General features: G+C 41.1%; 1 protein-coding gene across 2 annotated transcripts in view; it reads right to left on the bottom strand.

Annotated features, from left to right (window-relative positions):
• Window positions 1-1,353: 1,353 nt before the first annotated feature.
• Window positions 1,354-24,225, bottom strand: part of loxl2b (lysyl oxidase-like 2b) — a 33,755-nt gene continuing 10,883 nt past the window's right edge. Inside the window, exons 4-14 of one of the 2 annotated variants that reach the window (XM_031875832.1) lie at window positions 20,583-20,794; window positions 17,328-17,544; window positions 13,899-14,082; window positions 11,382-11,533; window positions 10,473-10,640; window positions 7,542-7,707; window positions 6,595-6,835; window positions 4,594-4,709; window positions 3,207-3,343; window positions 2,990-3,101; window positions 1,354-1,605 (exon numbers count right to left, since the gene is read on the bottom strand). In XM_031875832.1, coding sequence (XP_031731692.1) covers window positions 1,535-1,605; window positions 2,990-3,101; window positions 3,207-3,343; window positions 4,594-4,709; window positions 6,595-6,835; window positions 7,542-7,707; window positions 10,473-10,640; window positions 11,382-11,533; window positions 13,899-14,082; window positions 17,328-17,544; window positions 20,583-20,794 — 1,776 coding nt within the window. In that variant the 3' untranslated portion in view covers window positions 1,354-1,534. Of the gene's footprint in view, window positions 1,606-2,453; window positions 2,778-2,989; window positions 3,102-3,206; window positions 3,344-4,593; window positions 4,710-6,594; window positions 6,836-7,541; window positions 7,708-10,472; window positions 10,641-11,381; window positions 11,534-13,898; window positions 14,083-17,327; window positions 17,545-20,582; window positions 20,795-24,225 lie in introns of those variants that run through there. The other variant, XM_031875833.1, reaches the window with a different exon arrangement.

The raw sequence follows: 24,225 nt of genomic DNA, 5'->3' as shown, positions 1-24,225 counted from the left end.
GTACAATGTGCGACAGCTGACCAGCTAATTAGCTATCTACCCTGCAAACTGCCCATGGATGTTTACAGAGAAGTGGTACAGCAGTGGAGGCGGGGCAAGTTGCTCAGTGGGGCATCAAGCAAAAAATAAGTGTGACCTCAGAGTACACAATTCAGATAAATTGCATCCCGGATCTTGAAGCGATATTCCACATCAATAGGTCCAAAGAGCAAGCGCACTGGCGTTTCCTTTAACCCCGCCTCCCAGCCATCAGTCCAGCCTCGCTCTCGGGCTCATTCACATGAACTGAGGAAGTAGAATAAGTCTGGACACCTTTTAGGACCTACTGTTTTAAATAAGGGCTATTCAAGTGTTCATACTGGGAAGTGGATTTACCTCCACTGATTTACAGGCGTCTCTTTTTCAATGTAAGTCTATGGGAAAATGTCTTTTTGGGTCCAATGGCGTCACATGACGGCCCCTGAGGTTGTAATTCCAATGGTTGGCCAATAGGTAAAGTTGCTTCAAAGCCCGCCACTTCTCCTGGGGGCATGAAACTGCTCTCTAGTGTATATATATATATATTTAGAGAGAAAATAAATTCTAAAACATTTTTATATTTGATTTCAAGACACATTGCGACATTGATGCCCACAAGGGATTGTAGTGCAATTGTGCTTTGAAATGTGACCTAATTTAAACTGTGACTAATTCAGACCACAGTCTTGTCCAAGACGTTTTCAGAGCAATTTCAGAGAATATATGCTCCAGTTATTTAAAGAGGGCTTTGGGGCTCTTCAGCATTTGATATTTCAGCCTTGGAGGATTCATTTTTACGACTGAATTGGGCAATTAGCCCTTGTAATTTGCGATGAGTGGGCTGTTTGCTTTTTGAGGAGTCGCTTGCTTGTGCCACAGCTTGATTTGCATAAACTCCTCAATGAAGATGCGACACTTCAGCATAAATAACTGACATACAGAATAAATAGTCAGTCCGCCCGTGGAACATGAATCAGTGTATGTGGAGTGTGTAAAAGGCACTTTATGAAACTCTTGAAAAGTGGAAGAATACTGCATTTTTTTCCAAAGACAGACCACAGCTGTTGTTACCGATGATTCCTCACAATCCTCAATCCTCACTCACCTGGCGCTGACATCCCACCTCTCCAGGGTGAGCTTTGAACAAAAAGTGTTGCAGCAGGGTTCTGGTAAAGTGCTGCACTTCAAAGACGACACATTCTTCATGACATTCCCCAATGCTGCACTTTGAGTGAAATACCTGCAACTTTGCACTTCCAACCTGCAAAGGTTGGAAGTGTCCGTAAGGCTGTAGCTGCCTCTGTTTGAGGAAGGGGGGGGGGGGGGGGGGGTAAAATATTCTTTCGTTTGGGAGGTAAAGGAGACTGGAGGGTCGAAGAAAGCAGCTGCCTCATGGATGTCGGAGAACATAAAAAAGATAGTTTATCCGGGGCAGGGCCTGCTGGGGGAATCCACTACGGATGGAGATGTGTAGTGGTTGCTGGGCTGCAGATGGTCCGTCTGCACTGCTTTGTCTTTACCTGTGGGTCACCTGGTTGTTGAGGAGGCCTGGCAACGTCTGTTCTGTTTCAGTGCTTAATGAGCCACCTAGCAGAGACAGAGAGAGTTACCACCTCCACTCTTAGTCCTTGTTTCACATCGGATACGAACAGTTTTAATCACCTCCAGTGATACATGTGGAGGATGTCTGCACTGCTAATTGCTTGGACTAGTCTTCAATTAGCTTAATGAGTGTATGTGATATAAATCAGAAAATCAAGTGAATTTTATACTATCTCGCATATATATATATATATATATATATATATATATATATATATATATAATACTAGAGCGTAAGTTTAATGGTGACACTCAAGGTCTACTTTATCCAGAGCTTTCAGCTGCATTTCACAGTCTTCACTCACACTAATTCAGGGTTTACTATCTCCTTTCCACCACCTCGTTTCTCTCACATGACCAAACTTTCATACAGGTCATGTGATGACAGCTGAACTGACTCCATGATAACTGAGCAAACTCCCATCTGCTGATGAAGACCATGATATGGGTTTGAGAAGCTTCAGAAAAAGCAAGTGTGTGGACCTTGAGTAAAATGTCTTTTGTCAAATTATATAATTTTAAATAACTTAGTAAAATCAATAGTGATCAGTAACACATGACGTGTGATGAAGTGATTAAATTGGACAGAATAATATTTATTCCTACTGAAAGGAATCATAGCCAAAGCCATGGCATGTATTTTGTGTTTTTAAAACTCAAATGTTATACATTTTATGAATGTAAATTAATTCCACATGACTGTAATGCACCAAAATTGCATTTAGTAACATCAAAATCAATGTAGCTACTACATGTGCTTATCACTGACATGTATGTTACATTCATGATTTAACAGTAGAATATGCATAACAGGTGCACTGTGCAATATCTGGCCACATGCTCAAAACAAATAGGGGGCAGCATTTCACCTCTACTACTGACTCCATATAATCTAAATTTAGGGGAGGACGAACACACAAAATACGAGACATTTTGTTGTTTCTGCCACTTTCGATTTAATCCAATAACCAAACTATTGAAACGTACACACACGCTGTACTTTCCACGTGATTGACCAGCTCTCGGAGCATCTCTATTTCTAAGTCCTCTCAGGTTGGACTGAGGACAGTGACTCATCACCTCTTGGGGCACAAGTGGTGTAACAAGACGGGACGGGCCTGGGCTAGCTGGTTATCATGGTCAGTTCATTAATATCTCTGCAACACAAAACATAGATGTCTTTGACACACTGTAACCTCTTCACGTCCTGTTGATAATGTTTTGAATGTTTTAAATTTTAATTCTGGCCAGATCTTATACATTGCACCTTTAAATTCTTTGATCATCAACATTTCATAGATCCATGAAATACATCTACTATCCATAGTAGATGTTACGGATATTTATCAAAATAACTGAGAGGTCTTACCATTATGGCAGCTGTACATCCACACACGATGGCCATCATATCGACATCTGCATTTCATGATGTTGTTGGTGTAGTCTGACTCTGGTACCTCATAGTTTGGATTAATTACTATCTGTGAGAGGAAGAACATGTATGGGATTCCTGTGAGAGGCCAGTGCTGTAAATAATTTAACTCTGGATTTGGATAAAAAGATCAATGGTACATGGGAAACATTACCTGGAAAATGTAATCTCCAGGTTTGAGTTCAGTTATGTCGATCCACTGGCAGTCGATGTCGTGCCTGTAGGTATCCCAGCAGCCCACAGTGATACCCTGCTCTCCAAAGTTAGCACACTCATACCTCTTTTCAATACCTGTAACAAGACATTACAAAATGAAGAAAATATTGGCAAATAAACCCTCTGAGAATCATTTAAAAATGCCAAAGCAGCATGGATTTATTTTTTCTGGCCACTTGTGGGCAGTAAAACAAGCAGTAAACACAGTATTGACTTATCATATTATGAAGTTGTTATAATGAAAGGGTTAGCGTACAGTTGCCCATTTAGACACCCTGCAGACACAACTCCAACATTAGCATTTATCTGTAATCGTGTTTCTGACCAACTGATGAGTTTAAGTTCAATAGTCTCTCCTTTTAGCTCTGATTTGGTCTCCACCAGCTTCTGAGAGAAATATTCATCTTTTTAGCTGTTAAATGCTCCCCTATGCTGACCCGCTAGACGTAGGTAAACAAAGCAGTGCATTTAGGAGCTGTCTGTCTGCTGTTTGGTGCTGGGTTTATCTGAACTGTTTTGCTGAAAAACGAGGTTGAGGAGAGCAGTGGACCAAAGAGTGAACCAAAACAGTAAAGCTGCTCGCTGTAAAAACCAAAACCATGAACGCGAGATGCTAAAAAGCTCTCTAGATATGAGGGCAACTACAGACCAGGGTGATCGTTTTCTACAAGTGATCCCTTTCACATTACACTTAGTCATTTAATTGATTCTTAAAATTAACAGAATTATTGCCAATTGGTGCCAAATTTGAAGAACTTCCCGTCACTTTACATCACAAGAATGGGTCAGATGTTAGATCATAGCGACCTTGACCTTTGACCACTCAAATCTGATCAGTTTATCCTTGAGTCGAAGTGGACGTTTGTGCCGAATTTGAAGAAAGTTCCCTCCAGGTGTTCCTGAGATATCGCGTTCACGATAATCGGACGGACGATCCGAAAAACATGATGGTCGAGCCACGACTGTCGTCCTCGCATGCATAAATACATAGGTGCAGCTTTGGCGGCTGTGGATCAATGTTAGACCAAGTTGTCCTCCAATCAGAAGATCGGCGGTTCGATACCTGGCTTCTCCAGTGTGTGTCGACGTGTCCTTGGGCAAGACAGGCTGTGCCATCAGTGTGTGAATGGTTAACTAGTGTTGATGGAAGGTGGCACCTTCCATCAGAGCTGAATGAATGTACCATAAATGTACCATTTACTTTAATTAAAAGCCCATTATTGACCGTGAAAAGGGGATTTGTCAGCCACATTTCTGAAAAATTAAAGCATATTCACATCTTGAAATAAAAATATCAAAATAGGGATGTCTCTTTTGGTCCTCACCTTCATCACACTCTGAGTCCTCCAGGCAAAAACTTGCTTTGTGTCCTTCTGCCACTTTGGTTCCATTGAGGGTGAACAGGTCATAGAGTGTAAACACCTCCATGCTGTGATAATGCCTACACACACAGACAGAAATATAGTTTTACAGACCCAGTAAGGCTCAAAATGCTACAAGTACAAGAATGGTACTTCTTGTTGTCAACAGAGGTCAAACTATCATTACCGCCTTATGGTTGTATGCCTTCACCAAACAGTCAAGTTGCAGTTTACATCCATGTCGATCCAAAATGTTATCACTTCATAATTTTATTCTATTAGACATTTGTGTGAAATTGTCACAATTAGCATATCAAGTGAGTTGTGACCAATGTGTTATGTGAGGTCACAGCGACCTTGACCTTTGACCACCAAATTCTAATCAGTCCATCCTTCAGACCAGGTGGACGTTTGTACCAAAAAAAAAGCGTTCCTGAGATATCGTGTTCACGAGAATGTACCCGACGGTCTGACAACCTGAAATCTGTCGCCAGCACGGAGCCAAAAAAAGAAAATTACAACTTGCCATCTGCAATCCATTTCTTTTAAATGGTCTGATACGCTACGTCAAGTTCTACCACACAAAGGTGCCAAAGGTTTGACATGTGGAAAGCTGGTAGCTGTGTGAAGCTGCCAACAGTTCCTCCAGCCAACAGTCACCACAAAATGTGGGACTTTTTGTACAGAAGCTATAGCTTACAGCACTCGTCCAATTACAGGGCAGCAGAACGTATGGAAGGGAAAAAAACTGCTCGAGAAACTAGATCGGGGCCGAGTCATTTCTCTCTCTCTGAATGAAGTCTAATTTGAGACGTCATTTCTGAATCATTCAAATGTCCTCCTCTGCTATGTGGTTTACAAATAACTTTATGCTTGTGTTTTATAATTAAGATGCAATTTATATGCTCCTGGAATAGAGACTGGTTACAGTTGCTTCCACTAATTATATTGTATGATAAATGTCACATGCATTTCAGTGGGATCATTGTTCTGTAAGGAAGTAAGGATTCCACTAGTGCACTATAGGATTTTATCAAGTCACTCCAAGTATGATATAAACATTTAGTTAATATTCCACCAAATCACCAGATTTTCTTCTTGTGAGGGGAGAAAAAGATTCTGAAACAGAATTTCTTTGAGCTGGACTGCAGCTTATTGAAGAAAAGAATCTGGGAAATACACCTATTTGCTTTCTTTCTGCGAGTTGGATAAAAATATCACTATCCATCTTAAGGCTGTGTGTTAAGTACAGAGATGGAGCCAGGAGGTGATTAGCCTAGCTTAGCATAAAGACTGCAAGCTAGGGGAAATTGCTAGCCTGGCTACTTAAAAGGTTAAAGTTAAGAAATACTTCTACCGACACCTCTATAGTTCAACGATTAACATTTAGTTTCTTGTTTGTTTGATCCGTAAACTAACAGAACATTTAAAAATAACATTGGTGCTTTAGTTACATGCTGCAAATATTCCTGTTGAACAACACCCGGCACTTCTGGGTCACTGGGCCCAGCTGTTGTTTGTCAAGAAAACGTTCCAGGATGTAACTCCCTCTAAAGCTGTCATTTATGCATTTCTGTTCATGTACTGATTAAACTAACAAGGTATAACGTGTTATACGCCGTATTTTGTAACTTTGGAGACAGCCAGGACCTTTATGCTAAGCTATGCTAATCGCCTACCGGATCCAGCTCTGTATAGATTCATCATCCCATTCTCGGGCAGAAAACAAAGACACCTATTTCCATTACCATATTTCCCAAAATGGTGAACTATTCCTGAAGCAAAGTGAAGACTATTCGGAGGTTTAACAGAATGAAACAGACAATTTCAACACCTTGCATTAGCGAACAAGTGGTTTGTCTCTGGTGTCCAGTAAATTAGTAAAAGCGTGCTACTGTGGAATCATCTTCTGATGAATTCAGGGAAGAAATCCAAGGACATAAAAGATAGTCCTTTGAAACTGACCTGTGACAGTCGTGCCACACCCAGGAATGTCTGCCAGCTTTGGGCCGGAAGTCAGAGTGGCCGTTGTTGTGGATCTGGGAGGAGAAGCGAAGCAGGCGGCGGTAGGTGTTGGCCGGCGCCTGGCTGGAGGTGGAGGAGAGACAGTTCTCCTCATACGCACACTGCAGCATGAACATGGGCCTGTCCTCCATGTAGGTGGTCTGCTCCACCACCTGAGGGTTCAACACCAGGTCAGGAGCCGCTGTGGACGGGCGGATGAAAGAGAAACCACAGAGAAGCAGACGGAGACAAAACATAAATAGACACATTGAGAAAAAGGCAAAAAGAAACGGAAAAGCTCCAGCACGTAATGTAAATGAGTTGTTTCTGTGTCAAACTGAAGAGCCCTCTGGAGATTCCTGAGGGATATTTGAGTTTCAGTTATGCAAACATTTCTCCCAGGTAGAGCTTCTCCAGAGGCAGAAATCATTTTATTTTCTGAATTAAAACTCAATGTGAAGAGCAAAAGAGTCAAAGCTGTTTAGTGTGAGCTGACAAATTGAATGGCAAAGGCTCTAGTTGAAATATACTTCAACGTGGAAATGTCTTTTATTATTTCTTTCTTTTCTGTACTCTTTCATTCATGACCCTACAAACTGCAGGATCATGAATAGTAAATGGACTTGTACTTGTATAGCGCTTTTCTATTCTTCCGACCACTCAAAGAGCTTCAACACTACTTGTCATCATTCACCCATTCATACACTGATGACAGGGTCTACCATGCAAGGTGCCACCTGCCCATCAGGATTCTAACTAACCATTCGCATCTATTCATACACTCCACTGAGCCACAGTTGCCCCTCGAGGGGCAGGAGACAAATATGACTGATTCCTGGCCACATTTTCTCACAGTTACCTCTCAAAAGCATTCACCACCAACCATTGTATTCATTTGGGATTCTTACTCTCAGAGCAGGAAACTCCGGCGCCGTTGCGTCCGCCTCCTTTAGCGCAGCTGAGGTGAGCCCCATGGTGCAGGCAGTGGGACAGAGACATCTCCGTACCAGAGCAGCGAACGCCACTCATTACCACAGAGTCGGCACTCACCTCTCCCGGCCAATACCAAGTCTCCTGTTGAGAGAACAGGACACATGGTTCACAGTTGACAGGGGGGGCATCTATATGTCATCCACTTCTGGTACAATACACTTTGATTGATCATGTACTTGTAGAACTGGTTCAAATGAAAGCCCTTCAGCTAAATTGTAATGCAACTTTCCATCCATCACTGATCCCAGCTCAGCAAAACCTTTTTCGTTTGTTAGAAGTCAACACTAATGGAGGTTTTAACTCAGTTTGCAAAAGCCTGCAGTGAAACCTTCTTTAAGCACCATGCGTATTTATTCGCTATTTCTCCAGCAGTGTTGGCAGAAATATTTCAATATAAGTAGTAATTCTTTCATCTAAAATTACACCATTATAAGTGAAAAGTCCTGCGTTTAAAATTTGACTCCAGCAAAAGAATAGAGGTATTATCGGCATAATTCATATCACAAATCACAAATTTGCCTCAGAGGGCTTTAAAACCTGTACAACATACGACTTCCTGTGTCCGTGGACCCTCAGTAACAAAGGTAAATGTCCTCATCACACTAAACCTTTGAGGGTCACTTTTGGAAGTTTATAGATTAAACTTTTGAGTTTAATCTATAGCAACACATCATTGGGGGGGTTAAGGGCTCCGCCATTTTAAAGGAGCCAGACACAGACTTTAAATAACATTTATTCAACCATTATTTTGACAGGGGGCCAAACTGAGACCAAGGTTACTATTTACTTTTGAAGAAGACATAGATATGTATTTAAATTTACAATATTAACTGTTACGTTCCTAAAATAATAATAATCAGTTTGTTTGTTTCTCCCTGATTACATTAATGACATAATTAATAATGTTTTAAGAAGAAATAACATTTTGCTTTATTCTTGGAGTCCAAGGGCTGCCAGACAGTTGTCTCTCTATGTTCAATACGTGGATGAGTGTTCAGTAAACTACTTGAGTAAATGTACACAGTTAATTTAGTAGTACATCACAAATCTCCAATGTCACCAGTTTGGCTCTTACTGAAGAGTAAACGATGGTCCATATTCTGCTTTAAACAAAACGAATGGAAGAAAGAAAACGTCGCGGACATGTTAATAATAACGGATTTCAAGAAACTGTTTCATTTCTGGGTCGTGACCGAAAGGCCAAGGTCGCGGCTACAAGCGGCCGAAATGAGTTTCCTCCGTAGGGTGGCCGGGCTCAGCCTTAGAGATAGGGTAAGGAGCTCGGTCATCAGGAGGGAGCCGCTACTCCTTCGCGTCGAAAGGAGTCAGCTGAGGTGGTTCGGGCATCTAATTAGGATGCCTCCTGGACGCCTCCCACTGGAGGTTTTCCAGGCACGTCCAACTGGGAAGAGACCCCGGGGAAGACCCAGAACACGCTGGAGGGATTACATCTCCCAGCTGGCCTGGGAACACCTCGGGATCCCCCAGAATGAGCTGGAACATGTTGCCGGTGAGAGGGAGGTCTGGGTCGGCCTGCTTAGCCTGCTGCCACCGCGACCCGACCCCGGATAAGCGGAGGAAAATGGATGGATGGATGGATGTTTCATTTCAGAAATATGAGAACAACTGAAACACATATGGCTTGACACTGTCAAGCAGTACCAGTGTATTTCCACCACTACTTTACAAAGAAGATGAGTTTTGAAATACCATAGATGCCAAAACTAACCGCAGAGCTGTCTGATACCAAGACACGCTCACTGTAGTCCCACTGAACATTCAGTGTAATGATGCCAGGGAACTATTCGGTCCTCGTTTTGAGGAAACCAATAGACATGTTCACAGTAATACCATGAATCATTGTGAAGAAAAGACAATATTCTACATTGACCACTAGAGGGCACACCCTATCCTTTTATATCCTCACTGCATTGATATATACAGTATATATATAATGGTACTCTTTTGTTGTTTGTTTTTTTACAACGTGATGAATATAATCATTTGTGCTGCCAGAGAAAGAAATGAGCCGTAACCACCATAACAAAGTAAATGCACCCCAATTACAAGAGACAGTCCTTCTCACTTCTGCCTCAAAGGTAAACCTGACATCCTATAATCATACAGAAACCATTATTTTACAATTTCCCCTCCTAAAACTCTGCAAACACTTTCAAAGTAAGACTGACAAACGATTTTAGTGTACTTTTACAAAGCACAGAAACATTTTCACAACAGAACAAAGGTCAGCCACCATAAAAATGACCATCATTAAGGTAATTTCCATTTCGTTTTCAACAGAAATGAGCTTCAAATCAGGACACAATTCAATTGCAAAAGGGCTTGAACTGATATGTAGCTATATAAATCATGTGCAATCATTGGCTTAAGTTCACAACAGTCATTGGAAAGTAAATCAATAATTGATTAGCTTTCAAAAAAGACGTGTTTTAACAAAATCAACAGCTGCTCATACACTTAATATAACTAACTAAACTCAATTAACTGTCTCTATTTTCACTATTGTTAAAAGTTATTTCAGTGATTTGTGAGAAAGTGTGTACACAGCAATACATTGATCATGACGTTGGAGATCTAGATGTAGCAAAAGAAAGTACTAATTTGACATAATAATCAGGGTTAAACTGGAAGATCCTGTGTTCAGATTTGTGCTCTTGGTTTGATCGACTGGAAGATCATCCAACACAATATACACCATTTGTTAGTTTTATTCTTTTCAGATATTTACTTTAAGGTTGTGACATTTAAACTGAAGGGGGGAAAAATACTGTTTCTTTCAGAACAAACGCAAACAGACCGATTCTGACCCCATGGCTGCTGCGTACCTGGAAAGCGCTGCTGGCGAAGCCCAGGCCCAGCTGCCTGCAGACCACCATGGCCTCCATGGTTCCCCAGCTGTCACTGCACACCGTCCCCCACACCAGAGAACCGTTCCTCTCCACCAGCACCTCCACGCGGCCCTCATAGGGGTTACGGCCTCCGCTCAGACGCAGCTACATGGGCACAAAAAAACACAACCGAGGGGCCGACTTAGAGGCTGAACCCACACTGTTGTGTGAATAAGTGATGTTTGACTGTCGAGGAAACATTTAATGCAACCAATGATTCTACGGTTTTGGAAAGGTAATATATGCATAATCGGTATAACAAATACTACTACTACTTATGACTTGGAGCACTACGGATGAAGAAAATTACCTAAAACTAGAATTACCGCCTCTCCAGCCTCTCCAGGTAAGCCTCCGCCAACCAATCAAGTGTCCATGTCAGTCCAAAATGTCATCGCTTCATCATTTTATCCTTTTAGACATTCATGTGATAATTAGCATATGAATTCTCGAGTTTTGACCTTTGACAACCGAATTCTAATCCGTTCATCCTTGAGTCCAATTGGACGGTTGCATCAGATGTAATGAAGTTCCCTTCAGGCATTCCTGAGGTATCGAGTTAACGACAATGGGACGGACAGACAACCGGAAAACATGACGGCACACCGGCATGACAAATGCAGATATGCAGTGAGAAACTGTGAAACAGTTGAAGCTCAACAGTCCATTGATGATTGTGATATGTAAAAATATGATGTGCAAAATAAACTCACATATGTTAACATCTGCAAGTCATCTATATTCATAAAAGACTTGGAAAGACTAATCCAGCCTCCCGTTAACTTATAATTGGTTCAAACTAAACAATCGCGTTTCTATGTTGCTGTAGTATCTCTTGAGGCTCACCGACTGTTGGAAGCCCATAGCAGGAACATTACATCTGATGGCTGCATCCTCCTCATGGCTGCAACCGAGAGCCTCCTTGTTGAAGAAACACTCTGTGATGGACTTCTCAAATCCAGAGCACTCCACCTCGTTCATATGGACCGGGCCCATACCTGGAACACACAGACAGGAGGAACCGTTTTGAAACCGTTTCCCACTGAAACTGGGAGAGAACAACAAACATTTTTAAATAAGCCTGCTAATATTCCGTGTACAAACATGAGAGTGATGTTGCTCTCATCAAGCGTATTTCCCCAAATTCCTTTAAAAAGGTAAACTAATCAGGATGACAAAAATAGTTATGAAGTTTATAGCCAATATTGGCAATTAAGGGAAGGGTAAAGTAAAATAGCAATAACAGTAGAATGTAAATGAAGAGAGAAGCTGATACATACTGTACATTAGAACAAGAAGTCAGTTACTAAGAGAGCCCCACAAGTACTACAGCAGCAGATGAGTACACATTCAAAACAGCTCCGATAAATGCTTCATATCTACTGTGTGCTAATAAGATATTTCATGTTATTATTTCCATTTGAGTTTTGTTTTTCTCCATGGAAGGAGAGCCACTGATGAGAAATCATGATGGAAAATGGTTTTGGGAAAAGGAACTCTCTGTTTCAACATTTTCCATGTCTAATGTTACTGGAATGTACTGCGTGTCCTGCATTTTTGAAAAAGGAAACACCTACATGTTTTTTTTCATAGTATATCCTGGAGCTAAAGCTAAGGCTTTAAAACACTGTATAGCACAGGGTGGATATCTGCTGAGTGTGTAATTTAGAAGTGTGTCAGTGGCACATTGTTATTGGGTGGGTGGGGGGCTGGTCCCAACTTCCAAACCTGCTGTAAAACTCTCCATGCAGCCGATGTTAGCACCCTGCAGGTGCCGTCTGGAAAGAGACCATAAAGTGAGACTGCTCGAGTGAAGGCCTCCATTAGGAGGGAGGAAACACTAGGAGGGAGGGAACACGAGTGGTATACTTAATCACTGCTGAAACGTACAAGACCCAAAATGTGAGAAAACAGACTTATCCTAGTTTCTTATCATATTATTCTTTTTTAATTTATCTACAAGCACAGATTTCATACTGAAGCAGGGTGGAAAAGGGAGGGATTTATATGTAGTCAGAGTATACGTCTCTGTTAGCTTACAATGTAGTGCTAAAGCTGCAAAAACATTATTTCATTATAAGATTTATTTGACTCCGAATCCGGCCCGCCACGTCATTTTATGTGGCCCGCGAATCCGCCAGCAAAATTTTTTTTTACAGTAAAAAAAAAAAGTATAGCAGTCATAGAAGCAGCTCTTTGGCTGGTTGCTGTACACTTGACATGGAAATGTATTGTGAGTACATTGAAGATACTTTAAACGTGGCTTTACAACACATGAAGTACTTCACATGGGATTGTGCAAACGCACCCTTGAAAGGATTTTAAGCTTTGAACAAAGTTATTGTAATAACTTGTGTTTGATATTTGTCTTTGCTATTTTCTTTAATAGTTTGATCTTTGATAGAGTAATGTGGGTTTCTTAACCCTAAATTAAAAGGATTTAAGTTACAATAACAGAAATGTGCTTAAATATATTTTTACATTTATATAACTGCATGTACAGTATTTTTACACTTCAATAAACAATAATCAAATGCAGAGACAGTTATTTACCAATATGTTAGGAGTGGTTACATTTACACAGTCTTACGTTTACAACCGGCCCTTTGAGGGAAACCATGACGCTGATGTGGCCCAGAGTGAAAATGAGTTAAAGTTCTGGTACAGACACTGTTCTCCATAGGGTCTGTTCAGAGTCCAGCTGAGCTATAGGCTCGCCTTATCACTTATTTTCCTCGCCGAGTTAATTCCAAGTTGAATACACGTGAATCTCAATAAATCCTTCCAGAAAGATATCCGAGTTCATAGCAGCTCAGAGACGGATTCTCGTCCTCACAGACCTGCTCAATGTAACTAATCCTGTTCCAGCGAGCTCAATCACTTTCGCCATCAGGTCTGTGAGTTCATGATACTCTGCTCAGCAGCATGCAGGGGTGATAGGAGGAGGATCGCTTAAAGGATAGGATAGAATTACTGCCTGAAATGTTTGGGATATGTGGGGTTTGCCACACAGTCATAACCTTCCATTCCGTTCCATGAAGGAAATATACGTGCACAGTTGTTCCAACAATAAAGACAGTCATTCTGAGCTCATTGGCATGGGACGGTTTAGGGCGACTGTGTACTTATTCCAGGCTGTTGCTGCTCACAATCTACTTTTTTATGCTTTTCCCTTTATGCAGCAGTCTAGCTTACATTAGGCATATTCTAATGCTGTAGTTTCAGTCAAAAAGCCCTTTTCCGTTTCTCCTTTCCTTATGTTTTGCCCGTAAATCTGAATGTGCAGCAAGGAGAGGCTGGAAAACGAGTCTTTACATGAACTTTTTCAGCACAAATAACAGTAAGAATGTAAAACCGGTATACCTTGTCCCAGGCGACCTCCGGACAGAGACTCTATGGCCGTACCGAAGCCCAGCTCTCGACACACCACAGTGGCAGACTGCAAGTTCCAGTTATCATCACATATGGTGCCCCACTCTCCATTTTTCAACACCTCCACTCGACCCTCGCCTACGATGGCCCCACCACGAAGACGAACCAGCGGTTGCTGAAGAGGAAAAACACAGAACATCACTGTAAAAGCTGAAATGTTCAAATTGTAAAACCACATATATATTTTTTTTATTCTGGTTCTTTCAGAGATCAGCCTCAAGTGGAAGTTTGGAACCTCAACTTGCTGAGGCAGCAGACTGGGTGGCTTCATGTTTATAGAACGTGCTATAAATGCGGTTCTCCCAATAACTGTTTAGACAAACTGGAAGTGTTTAGTTTTACAAGTAAACACATTAGTCCCAGTTTAATCTGACACAAAGTAAAGTCTTAATGTGTGCGCTCTGTAATAAAATCCTCCACCTACTGGCATTAACAATCAAATGAATGTAAAGAATTCATCATCCTTAAATGTGCTACATTAATCCAAAAAATATCAATTGTCATGTTTTGACCAAAAATGTCCAAATATGTCTGATTCCAACTTTTCAAATTTGATGTTAGTCTGGCTTTCATAAAACAATCATTATTATTGAATGTAACATATTTTTGTGGAAAACAAGGAAGACAAATCACCGTTGTAATGAGCATCTTTTACTACTTTATTACTTCTATTAACAATAGTTTCACATATTTTGCATTTCCTTGGCAACCAGCTCAAGTCCTGAAGTTATTAAGTCCATTTTGAACAAATCGTCCATCCTCGCATCTCCTCTCGTCCTGACTGGTGCCATATTCCTGATTAAATCAAAGTCTTAACCCTGTTGCTGGCTTTGCTAAATCTCTGGCTTTCTGTTAAGGATTCTTGTTTAGGATTGAAATCAAAATCCTTCTAATTAAGTCTTCCACCTATCCCAGTCGGGATGGGAACCAGTTCCACATGATCCATCGGAATTGTTTTCTACACAGAAAATTGATCGCAGAGTCGATAATGGCATAGGTATCAATAAAACCATATCAATTCCCAACCCAATACATAAAGTGAGATGCTGAGCACCAAGAGGCCCAATAGGTGTACCAGGACCTCAGGTCTTCTGGTTGTGCACTGGTCAAAGTTTGTGGTAGCTGAGCTTTTAATGTGTTCGCATCCATTTTACAAATGCAATTCATATTGCAAATTACATTTTTCTCAAAAGCCTTTTTATGCTTCCTTGCCGCAATTAAAAGAATTATGGACAGCTCAACAGATTCTGAAAATAATCTTTAGTTGTCCCACAAATAAATGTTCATAAACTTAATGAACACGAAAGGAAAATACATAAAAAACATTATATATGAAGACTCAGCAAAGTAAATGTAATGCAAGAATTAAGAAGAACTAAGAAACAGGAGATGAGGGAATGATTAAAAGACAAATAGATATGATACAATGTGACTTATATACCCTGGTCCACATCTCATGCCTACTAACACATTCCAGCTACAAAATCATCTGAACCTTCAATCATTTCACATATTAGAATACAGTTTTTATTTCATTCCTGGAGTGATGTTTGATTTATGTTTCTGTTTATGACTTCAAACACATATCGACTAAAATAGTTCTATTTGTTAAAATATATCTTTTTTATATGATTCCTGAAGCAATATTTCACAAAAGAATCGATGTCATCATTGAGGCCGGGGTATTTCCTTGCTTTCAGTTGTATAATTGCCGCACGTTGGAGAAGTCCTTTTAGGTAAATATCTGGTTTTAGAATAAAATTCCGTTTCGTCAGACCTGTTGACTGTGTTGGAAGATTTCTAATGTGACGTCAGGCACGCCGCTCCCAGCCCGGCACTCAGCTGTGGAACGTGACAGAGAGCAGGCAAGCTCAAACCTCACATTGGAATGTGGATGGAGTCACACACACAGAAATCTTGTCAGCTTAGAAGGTTCTTATTTGAAAGTTGCTGCGATTGTTTACAGACTAAGTGAGTTTTACATCCACTGAAACCTTAAGAAAAAAGAATGCCTATTTTTTATCTGCAAAGGGCATGAGTAAGAAAGAAATCCCTCTTTTACCCACTGGGGAGGTCAAAGGTCAGAATCAGGAAGACAACAGCACCTGTGGAACCAGTAGGATGTCAAGTGAAGACTTACTAACGGTATGTGCCAATGAAAAGTTTCTTTAACACAAAATCAAAACCTATACAGCTTTGGGTTTGTGTTTGATGTCATGATGGCACAGACATCAGTCCACTCAAGTGTGATGGGGTTCCAAACTTTCTGGGGCTATTGTCATGTTGCAGCAGCTAAAAAGAACTATCAAAAGTGCTGCCAAAAAGTCGGAAGCACAATATTTGTTTCAAATATCAAGCTTCCTCTTATCTTGTAATGAGGTTTTCTTGTCCGCAACATCACCAACCTCCCGAGACCAAACTGTTACCTAATGCACACCTGATGAACAGCTGCAAATTAAATTATGAGGAAGAAAGGCTGAAAATATTATCATAAGATGATGTCTGACAAAGGCATCCGACTGAAAAGCCGTGCCTCTAATAAACTCAGTGCACAAACGTGTGTGGTTGTCCACACACTCCTGGCCACATAGTGTATTAATTTAAATGTAAAAATAGCAGACACTGGCAACTGGCACAGCACCTATACAAATAACTGAATTCATGAACCCAATCTGAGCTATAAACTATGTTTTGGAGGGCTTGTTTGCACCATATCTTGATTTTCCAGATTTTTTTTTTTTGGTGAGGAAATCAAAAAGCAGCAGCTTTTTAAGTGTAAATGTGTAAAAACTGCAGTACTGATGCAGCTTTTCTGACTCCGGACCCTAGTTTCATGCTCATTAACATTTGAGAAGAGTAAAAGTTAGCTCACACTGAGCTGTTTTTCCTTGCCCTGTGCCAAGAATTTCACTACATCGTGTCATCTTTGAAACCCCAAGATGACGATAATTAATTTTGATGGGAACGAATTGTCCACATCAGCTCCAGATGCAGCACACGAAGTGACCGGGAATAGCAAAGGCCAGCGTTGGCCTTTACATAGTCAGTGAATTGAGCTGAACCAGTGCAGCTATTTCTAAAAACAGCTTTGTTTACCACTTCAGTTTGTTGACACTGTCCATAGACATCTCACATTTCATTTGCCACTGACAGAAGACAGTAAGAACTTACTGTGACAGTGGCTCATTATACATGGATAAATATCTTTTCATAAATGAGTGTACTGAAAGTTCAAATATTTTTTATGTCTGAGCAAGAACTGGAAAAGCAAGTAGATCTTTAAGACTGTGGACTTGCTTGTGTAAAACAACAACATCTCAATAGCGTGGTATTTTAGATGAACGTAAGAATGGACCTTACCTCTTGTCTGAAGGCCTTCCTGAATCCCGTCATGGGCGTCGGGGCAAAGTCTTTGCCGGGCACGCAGCTCACCACCACAGGCAACCCTTCAGGACAGGTCTCATTGGACTTCATTGATGTAACCTGGCCCAGTTTACAGCTGGACAAATGGGCTTCATTGCCAGTGCAGTTCACAGCGTAGTCCCAGTACATGGGCTTTCTCCGGCGAGCAAACATCCTGGACAGACGGAGAAGGAAAGGAGGTTAAACAAATCTTTCAGCGGTTTTTATTTTCAACTGGGTATACGTATCAAACACATAAACAGGTATTTTTATTTTAATGAAACAACTACCATTAGAAACAGCTAGCAATTAAAGCTGCACTCATCAATATTTTTCATATGACAATGGGCGAATGACCATAATGTAATGTGTGAGATGTTGCTAGTAGTAATAAATCCACGGAAAAATGATCACTAGACTCTGAGTCTTTAACTATCTATAAGTTCAACTCATCCTCGCTTTCAGCTGCAGCAGGCAGCTCCTTTGGCAAAAAAGCTGATTCACAAGATAGCTGCTAGCTTGTGAACAAAGGACAGCGTTGCTTAAGAGCCAGATATTACCCTCAGGCGTTGGTGGAGACCAAAAACTGAGCGAAAAGAGAGTGAATATTGCACTTTTGTCTGCGAGATGTGTAAATAATCAACTGTTTTGCTAACACGTTAGCATAGTGATTCGTAAGGTACCTTGTCAATGAAGTGTGTGATGTTTACCTATTCATGCAGTTCTGCGACCAAGTGGCAAAATACACATGATGGTTTATGTCGGCACTCTTTTCTCAATTCACCTGCAGTTGAAATTCTAGATCTACTGTTCGGAACATTGAGTTAAATTATGAAACTCATCACAATGCTTTCTCTTGACGCCACAAAACTAGACAAGGGCAATGCTATTAGCACATTGTATAATTAACACCAAAAGTGAAAGGTTAGTTAACAGCTGGAGAGTTCACACTCTTCCATATGAACTTGAACAAACTGGGGTTAATGACACTCTTTCAGGCCTGGTGGGGTGCTAATCTCTTCCTCCCCACTTATTAGTGAGCCCAAATGATGTATTTAATGAGCATCATTGGCAGAGCGGCACGTCCTATCCTTGTATCTTATGTCTGAGGTGTGCATGAAAAAAAATTGATTAAAATAGGCCGAGCTGCATTTGTTTTTCATGTGGGAGCTGGCCACATGAAGCTACAGACTGTAAGCTATCCAAAACTAATGCTCTCAAATGCAATTCAACCACAGCTGTGATGCATATCAGTGCTGTTCAAATTGAGCGATGATTGAATAAACTTTTGGTCCTGAGGCTGTGAAAGTTGACTTCTCATCCAAAATCTCAACCCAAGCTTAAAATATTTTTCCACATTCATAGTCAAAGTTTTTCAATACTTTGATAAATGTAACTAACTGTATAGCTGCAGTTAATGGTAATGCACAACAATGTGGGCCTTTAAATGCAGAATAACTCCATTGATATTAAATATCAATATATTTGTAAAGTTTACTCAACCATGAAAACGGTTGTTTAATGACTTCTGTGGCTCTGAAAGAGCTCGAGTGACACCACCTGAGTCAGCTCGGCTTGGGGCTTGAGACTGAAAATCTATAACAGAAAGTCTCGGCATGGATTGTGAAAGATAGGAATATTTACCAGGCAGGGTAAAGTTTTTCAAATGACTCCATACCATTGCATATGGGAAGTGTAGCAGTGTTTTGGAGCTTTACCCATATTAAGTGCAAGGGTAAAACAGCGGTATCTAATTTTCAGTAATACGTTGTGCAAGGTATTACAACTTGAAATACAGCAATCGAATGAATATGAATTCCAGCAGTGATTCATTATGTTAACGTGTTGGAGGTTGTCTTACTGGGAATTTTATCGCACACTAAAAGGCTGGCCGATGCTTTGCAGACGCTGATACCTAGCAGGCTAAATATCTGGGTCTGTCGGGGGAGCTAAAACCAATGAGGAGCACAAGACACGGGTTGAAGGGGGAGGGGCTTGTAACTGGGTGCAATGGGTTGCATTTGCACCACAGTTGTTGTTGTTGCATCAAAAGGAAAATAGTTGAGTCGTAAAGACGTGTGGAAAAAGGCTATTTTGTGAACACGTGTGCCAGCGGTAATATCAACAAGCATGAAACTGATCATTTACAATTTAGAAAAATCTACAGCGCACACACATTACAAGGGCCCACATCTTGTTCACGTCTTTATTTAGACATTTGAATTTAAATCTGGCATTCTCAAAGTGACCCTGGATAAAACCACACGGGAGCATCGGCACAGGAACCGAATCAGGATGACGTTACTGCTGTTTCAAGCGACAGCCTGAAAAAGCAGATGTTTCACGGGGCTGAAGCGGGAGTAGGCTGACACGTAGATGGGAAAATAGGGAGCTGCTGTGCTCTGCTGTGGTTACCTAACGCGGAGGAAACTTCCAGCAGTAAATTCAAGGATAACTTGAGTGTTGGATGTGTTATGGTAAGCCGTGATTAACCTGTGGCCGCTTGGCTGCAAGCTTCCTTGTGTAAGCAAGATTTAGATCCCTCGGGAGTCGCTCACACATCGCTACAGCTTCGTGGAATGCACTAATGTTGAATATGCAAGAGTCAGGTTGAGTTTCAATGTGCTGTATTAAGGCTTGTGATGTAACATTTGATCCACACATTGGAACATGTAGAAATTGGAGTTACTTCAATGTGTTCTAACTCTTTAACAATGACTTCTGGTGGTAGTGTTCTTGAATGACAACAATTGGACAATGTTTCATCATTAGTTTTTACAAATTGATCACACCGTTGGACTGCTAGAAGGTATGGAGACTGATCCCTACAGGACAGGCTGTTAACTAAGGGTGGATTGCGAAATGTACAAAGCAGGTACCCACCCCAGGTTCCCCAGACATCCGACCCCAAATGCACCCAAATGTCCTAAATCAGCGATACTAAACTACGTCCAACGGGCAAAATCTGGTTAGCAATAGGGTGCAGAATGTCCAAATTGGTAATGAAAATATTTTTTGTTTTACTATTAATGTAAGTAAGGTGTCAGAGTGAATAAAAAAAGAATTAATATATATTTTATTAATATTATTAATGTATGTTTATTATCTGGCCCCTGGCTATTACTTTGCAATAGTGGCCCTCAAAAGTTGAGTATCCCTGCCCCTAAATCCTCCTCTGCTCCAGGGCCACACCTACAGTAGTGGAGTACTCACTTGTAAACTCTGGCGTTGTACTTCCTCTCCCCGGGGAAGCCAAACATGCCGCAGATGACTCTGCCGTTATGCTGCGTCCACTCTGTGTTACAGATCTGCTTCCATTTACCGCCATCCTTGACCTCCACGTAGCCTTCTGTCACAGGGATCCGCTTACGGTAGGACGACAGGATGGCTCGTATGCGCGCGTCCTCCACTTGAATATCAAGGTTCTGTGGACAAAAATAAAATGAGCAAGAAACTTGCTTTAATCACAGACATAAACATATAAAACCCTTTTTTTCTAACGACAAATTATTTCTGTTGTTCTTACTGACATGTTATTTGTCAAAGTATGTACAGTGTTTATGTGTAATCCAATAACAAACACGCTTTGGTCCATTTCTGTATAGTACATGTTCATTTATGTCAATTTAAGAGCCACGAAGTGTTATGTTTTCATTTTCTGGCTAGACAGACCTCTGTGATCTGATGTGATACAAACAGGCTATACATCTGTCTCGAAACAGCATTTCCTGACTCTGAACCCCAGGTCCACACTGCAATCACAGCTGCTCAGCCCTGTGAGCGCTGCTTGCAAATCTTCTCCAGATTGCTCAAACATTTTTACGGCGAATCACCTTATTGATGCTTAACACCCCACCAGCTGCCCTGCAACTGTGTTTGTCTTTAAAAGCCGAAAGTATTCCATTGCAACATGTGCAACACGTGGAAAGCGTCAGTCGGAAGAGAAAAAATGAACAAACTCAGCATTGTGAGTATACACATGCAGTAGGAGGCAGTTAAAGTGACTGCCTTTTCTTTCCAACGCACTACCTCTACACCATCACCAACAGACTTGAGTAGAAGAGGCAACGGACCGTCCCATACTACTACGCAAGAACACCAGTTGGTTTGTGTCGGTGTCCCTAAAGGTTTTACTTTCACTAGCCCAGTTGCCCAACATCCCCGTTGAGCAACGAGCAGCCCGAGTTTACACTAAACCCATGTAAACTGCCTACTTTGAGATCTGGTCAATATTTTTGTATTCACAATGGATTGGATATACAGTATATATTTAATGTGAGTGAGGGGTGGCTTGTAATGACGTATCCACAGTTTATTATCAACCCAACTATGCAGTTACCCTCAGTTCTATTGGCCGTTTCAGCATCTTTCAACTCAAGTGTTTTTTTTCGTTCACTCTTACTCCTGTTATGATTCCTATTTCCTGCAGCAAAACACAACAAGTGTTTGTAGAAAATTTCATGTTTCTGTGGGAGATTTTGAAGATATTGGAAGCTAAAAACGGCTTCCCGCCTCAGACCCTTTTTTGGTGGGTGAAAATGTCGACATTCTTCAAGACATTTTACAGAACTTAATTCCATGGCCTCATATAGCATACACATACGGTTTGAACACAATCGAAAATGTAAACAAAAAACTCTATCTGATTTGATATTGTACTACGCATCAGTCTCCTCGAGACACATGGATCATTTTTGTGTCTATGTTTTGATTAGGAACATTGATCAACTCAACAGTTTTCCATCTTTGTTTGTAACTTTGAAGAATGGTGTGTGTTTATCAGTGTAAGCGTAGAAGACAGTCCTCTGAGCATCGAAGCAAGACTCGCTCAGTGGCCTGTTAGCTCGCAGGCAGTGTGAGGCCGCCAAAAATCAGCTCAGAGCCTTTCCTCTCAGACTATTTGCAGGGATTAGATAAACATTTTCCCCTCCAACAGACCAAACCCACATTCTTGTGCTACGTGACAGTGCAGGCAGAGGGGAGGGAGCTTAGTTTGGCAGCAGGGGGGCCAGTTAATACTCCTCTCATATACAGCCAAGAAGAACCTAGACATCAAATAATGACAAAGTAGGGTTTCCTAAATTGGCATTTGCCTCCGGGGAAGGGCAGAGGCCACCAGAGCGAAAGGTACAAACCATTAGTCTTGCTACCCTCTACTTTTTTCTCCCAAAGATAACCACATTAATCATTCTGGTCAGAGGCAACGAGGTCTGGACTGCAGAGGGTATGAAACTGGATAGAGGCTGAAATCATGGAACATGATAATGACTGGAAATGTGGCGATGGTGACCTTGTCTAAGTTTACTGGATGTACAGTACACGACTCAGTGGCAGACGAACGTTTTGAGTTGGGTCAGTAAGGAAATCCAGACTGACTGAAGATCCAACCAAACAGGACAATGGGGTACTGACGCAGATTGCTGTGGGCATGCTGGTCCTTAAACATCAAGATTGAATGTCTGTAAACAGAGAAACAAAATACCCTCTCCCTCAAACGGATTGACCCTAAATCTTGGTGAGATAAACAAAATCCATGCCAAACCCTTGTCTGTGCATGTAACAGAACTTATATAAGAGTCTGAAAAACAGCTTTTCTAATTTATTTCGAGATCCAACTTGTCCCTTTCCCTCCCCTGACTTTTCAGAGATGAGATATTCATCACATGGACAAAAACGGCCCTTTGACTGCAGAAAAAAAAAGAGATTTCTAACATGTGTGCCTTGTTTCGGCACACTCCGGGATAGGGGGCCCTTCCTGAGTCTTTGCTTGTCCAGGAGGAAAAGTGGCAGAGATGGAAAAGCCATTAGTGGGATGAGTTGGACCGGAGTGGTTAAGGGGCCTCAATCTCAAACTCAGTTTCCTTTTTACAGAGGCTACTTTGAGGTTGTGATACATATTTTTCTATTACCAATGCTTTAAGCCTAAATTCCTCGATTTGGAAGACTAATTACACCACTACACTCATGGTCATGTAATTAGAGGCGACAGGTCAGTTGGGGCCAAGTGGGGCAAAGCCCGACCTGCTGCAGGGAAGCAGAAAAGGTGTGGTTTCAGTAGCACTTGGAAATTAATACAATTCTGGATTAATGCAAGACATAAAAAGATCTTTGGTTGCTGCTGTTATTATTTATATTTGTATTTGATACCAAGTGGGCTGACGCCTGTTGCCCCGCAGCAATTTTATTGGCTATTTGCTAAGTCCTTGAGCTGTCGTCATTGGCTTGTAGTTAGCTGAAGTTAGTATTTCTTTAACAGAAAATAGTTACTGCACCGTGGTCTCCATTGACAATGTGGATTATCTTCTACAGCACATTGTTTCTTTGACTATTCATGTTTCCTCTCAGTTGGAATTATAAAAGGGTTTGTTTTACACCTTAAAAGAAACCCTTTTCCATTATACTCATACTGTTGTTAGAGGTCTCTGACAAAGGGGGCTGAAAAGTCTCTGAAAAAGGGGGATGGCCAAAGGCCCAATAACAATAATAATAAGTCCCAGTCATTTGTTTCTCACTCCCAACAAGTCACTTGGGATAAAAACCACGACATAATTCACAAAAACAATATTCAAATACCCTGCATAGTTATGGACTATTGTTTCAGTTACTTTATATTGCCCACAGTCATCTGTGACTACTAGAAGAAGAGTAAACCCAGTATGCCATAGTTTTTAGTGAGATAGTACGCGTTTCCTCTACAGTCCACAGCGGAGTCAAGACTGCGTTTGCCAGAACAAATAAAGTGCATGGAACATATGGTTCCAATAGAGGACCTGAACAAGTCTCTCTGCCAGCAGAAATCACCTCACATCCACAGCAAAATACCACGACGCTGGGTTCACATGCAGTGTGATATTTA

Source organism: Anarrhichthys ocellatus, unplaced genomic scaffold, assembly GCF_004355925.1.
Source record: "Anarrhichthys ocellatus isolate YVR2014 unplaced genomic scaffold, GSC_Weel_1.0 scaffold97, whole genome shotgun sequence".
Taxonomy (NCBI): Eukaryota; Metazoa; Chordata; class Actinopteri; order Perciformes; family Anarhichadidae; genus Anarrhichthys; species Anarrhichthys ocellatus.
Note: the sequence above shows the minus strand (reverse complement) of the source record. Positions and strands in the feature narration are given on the sequence as shown.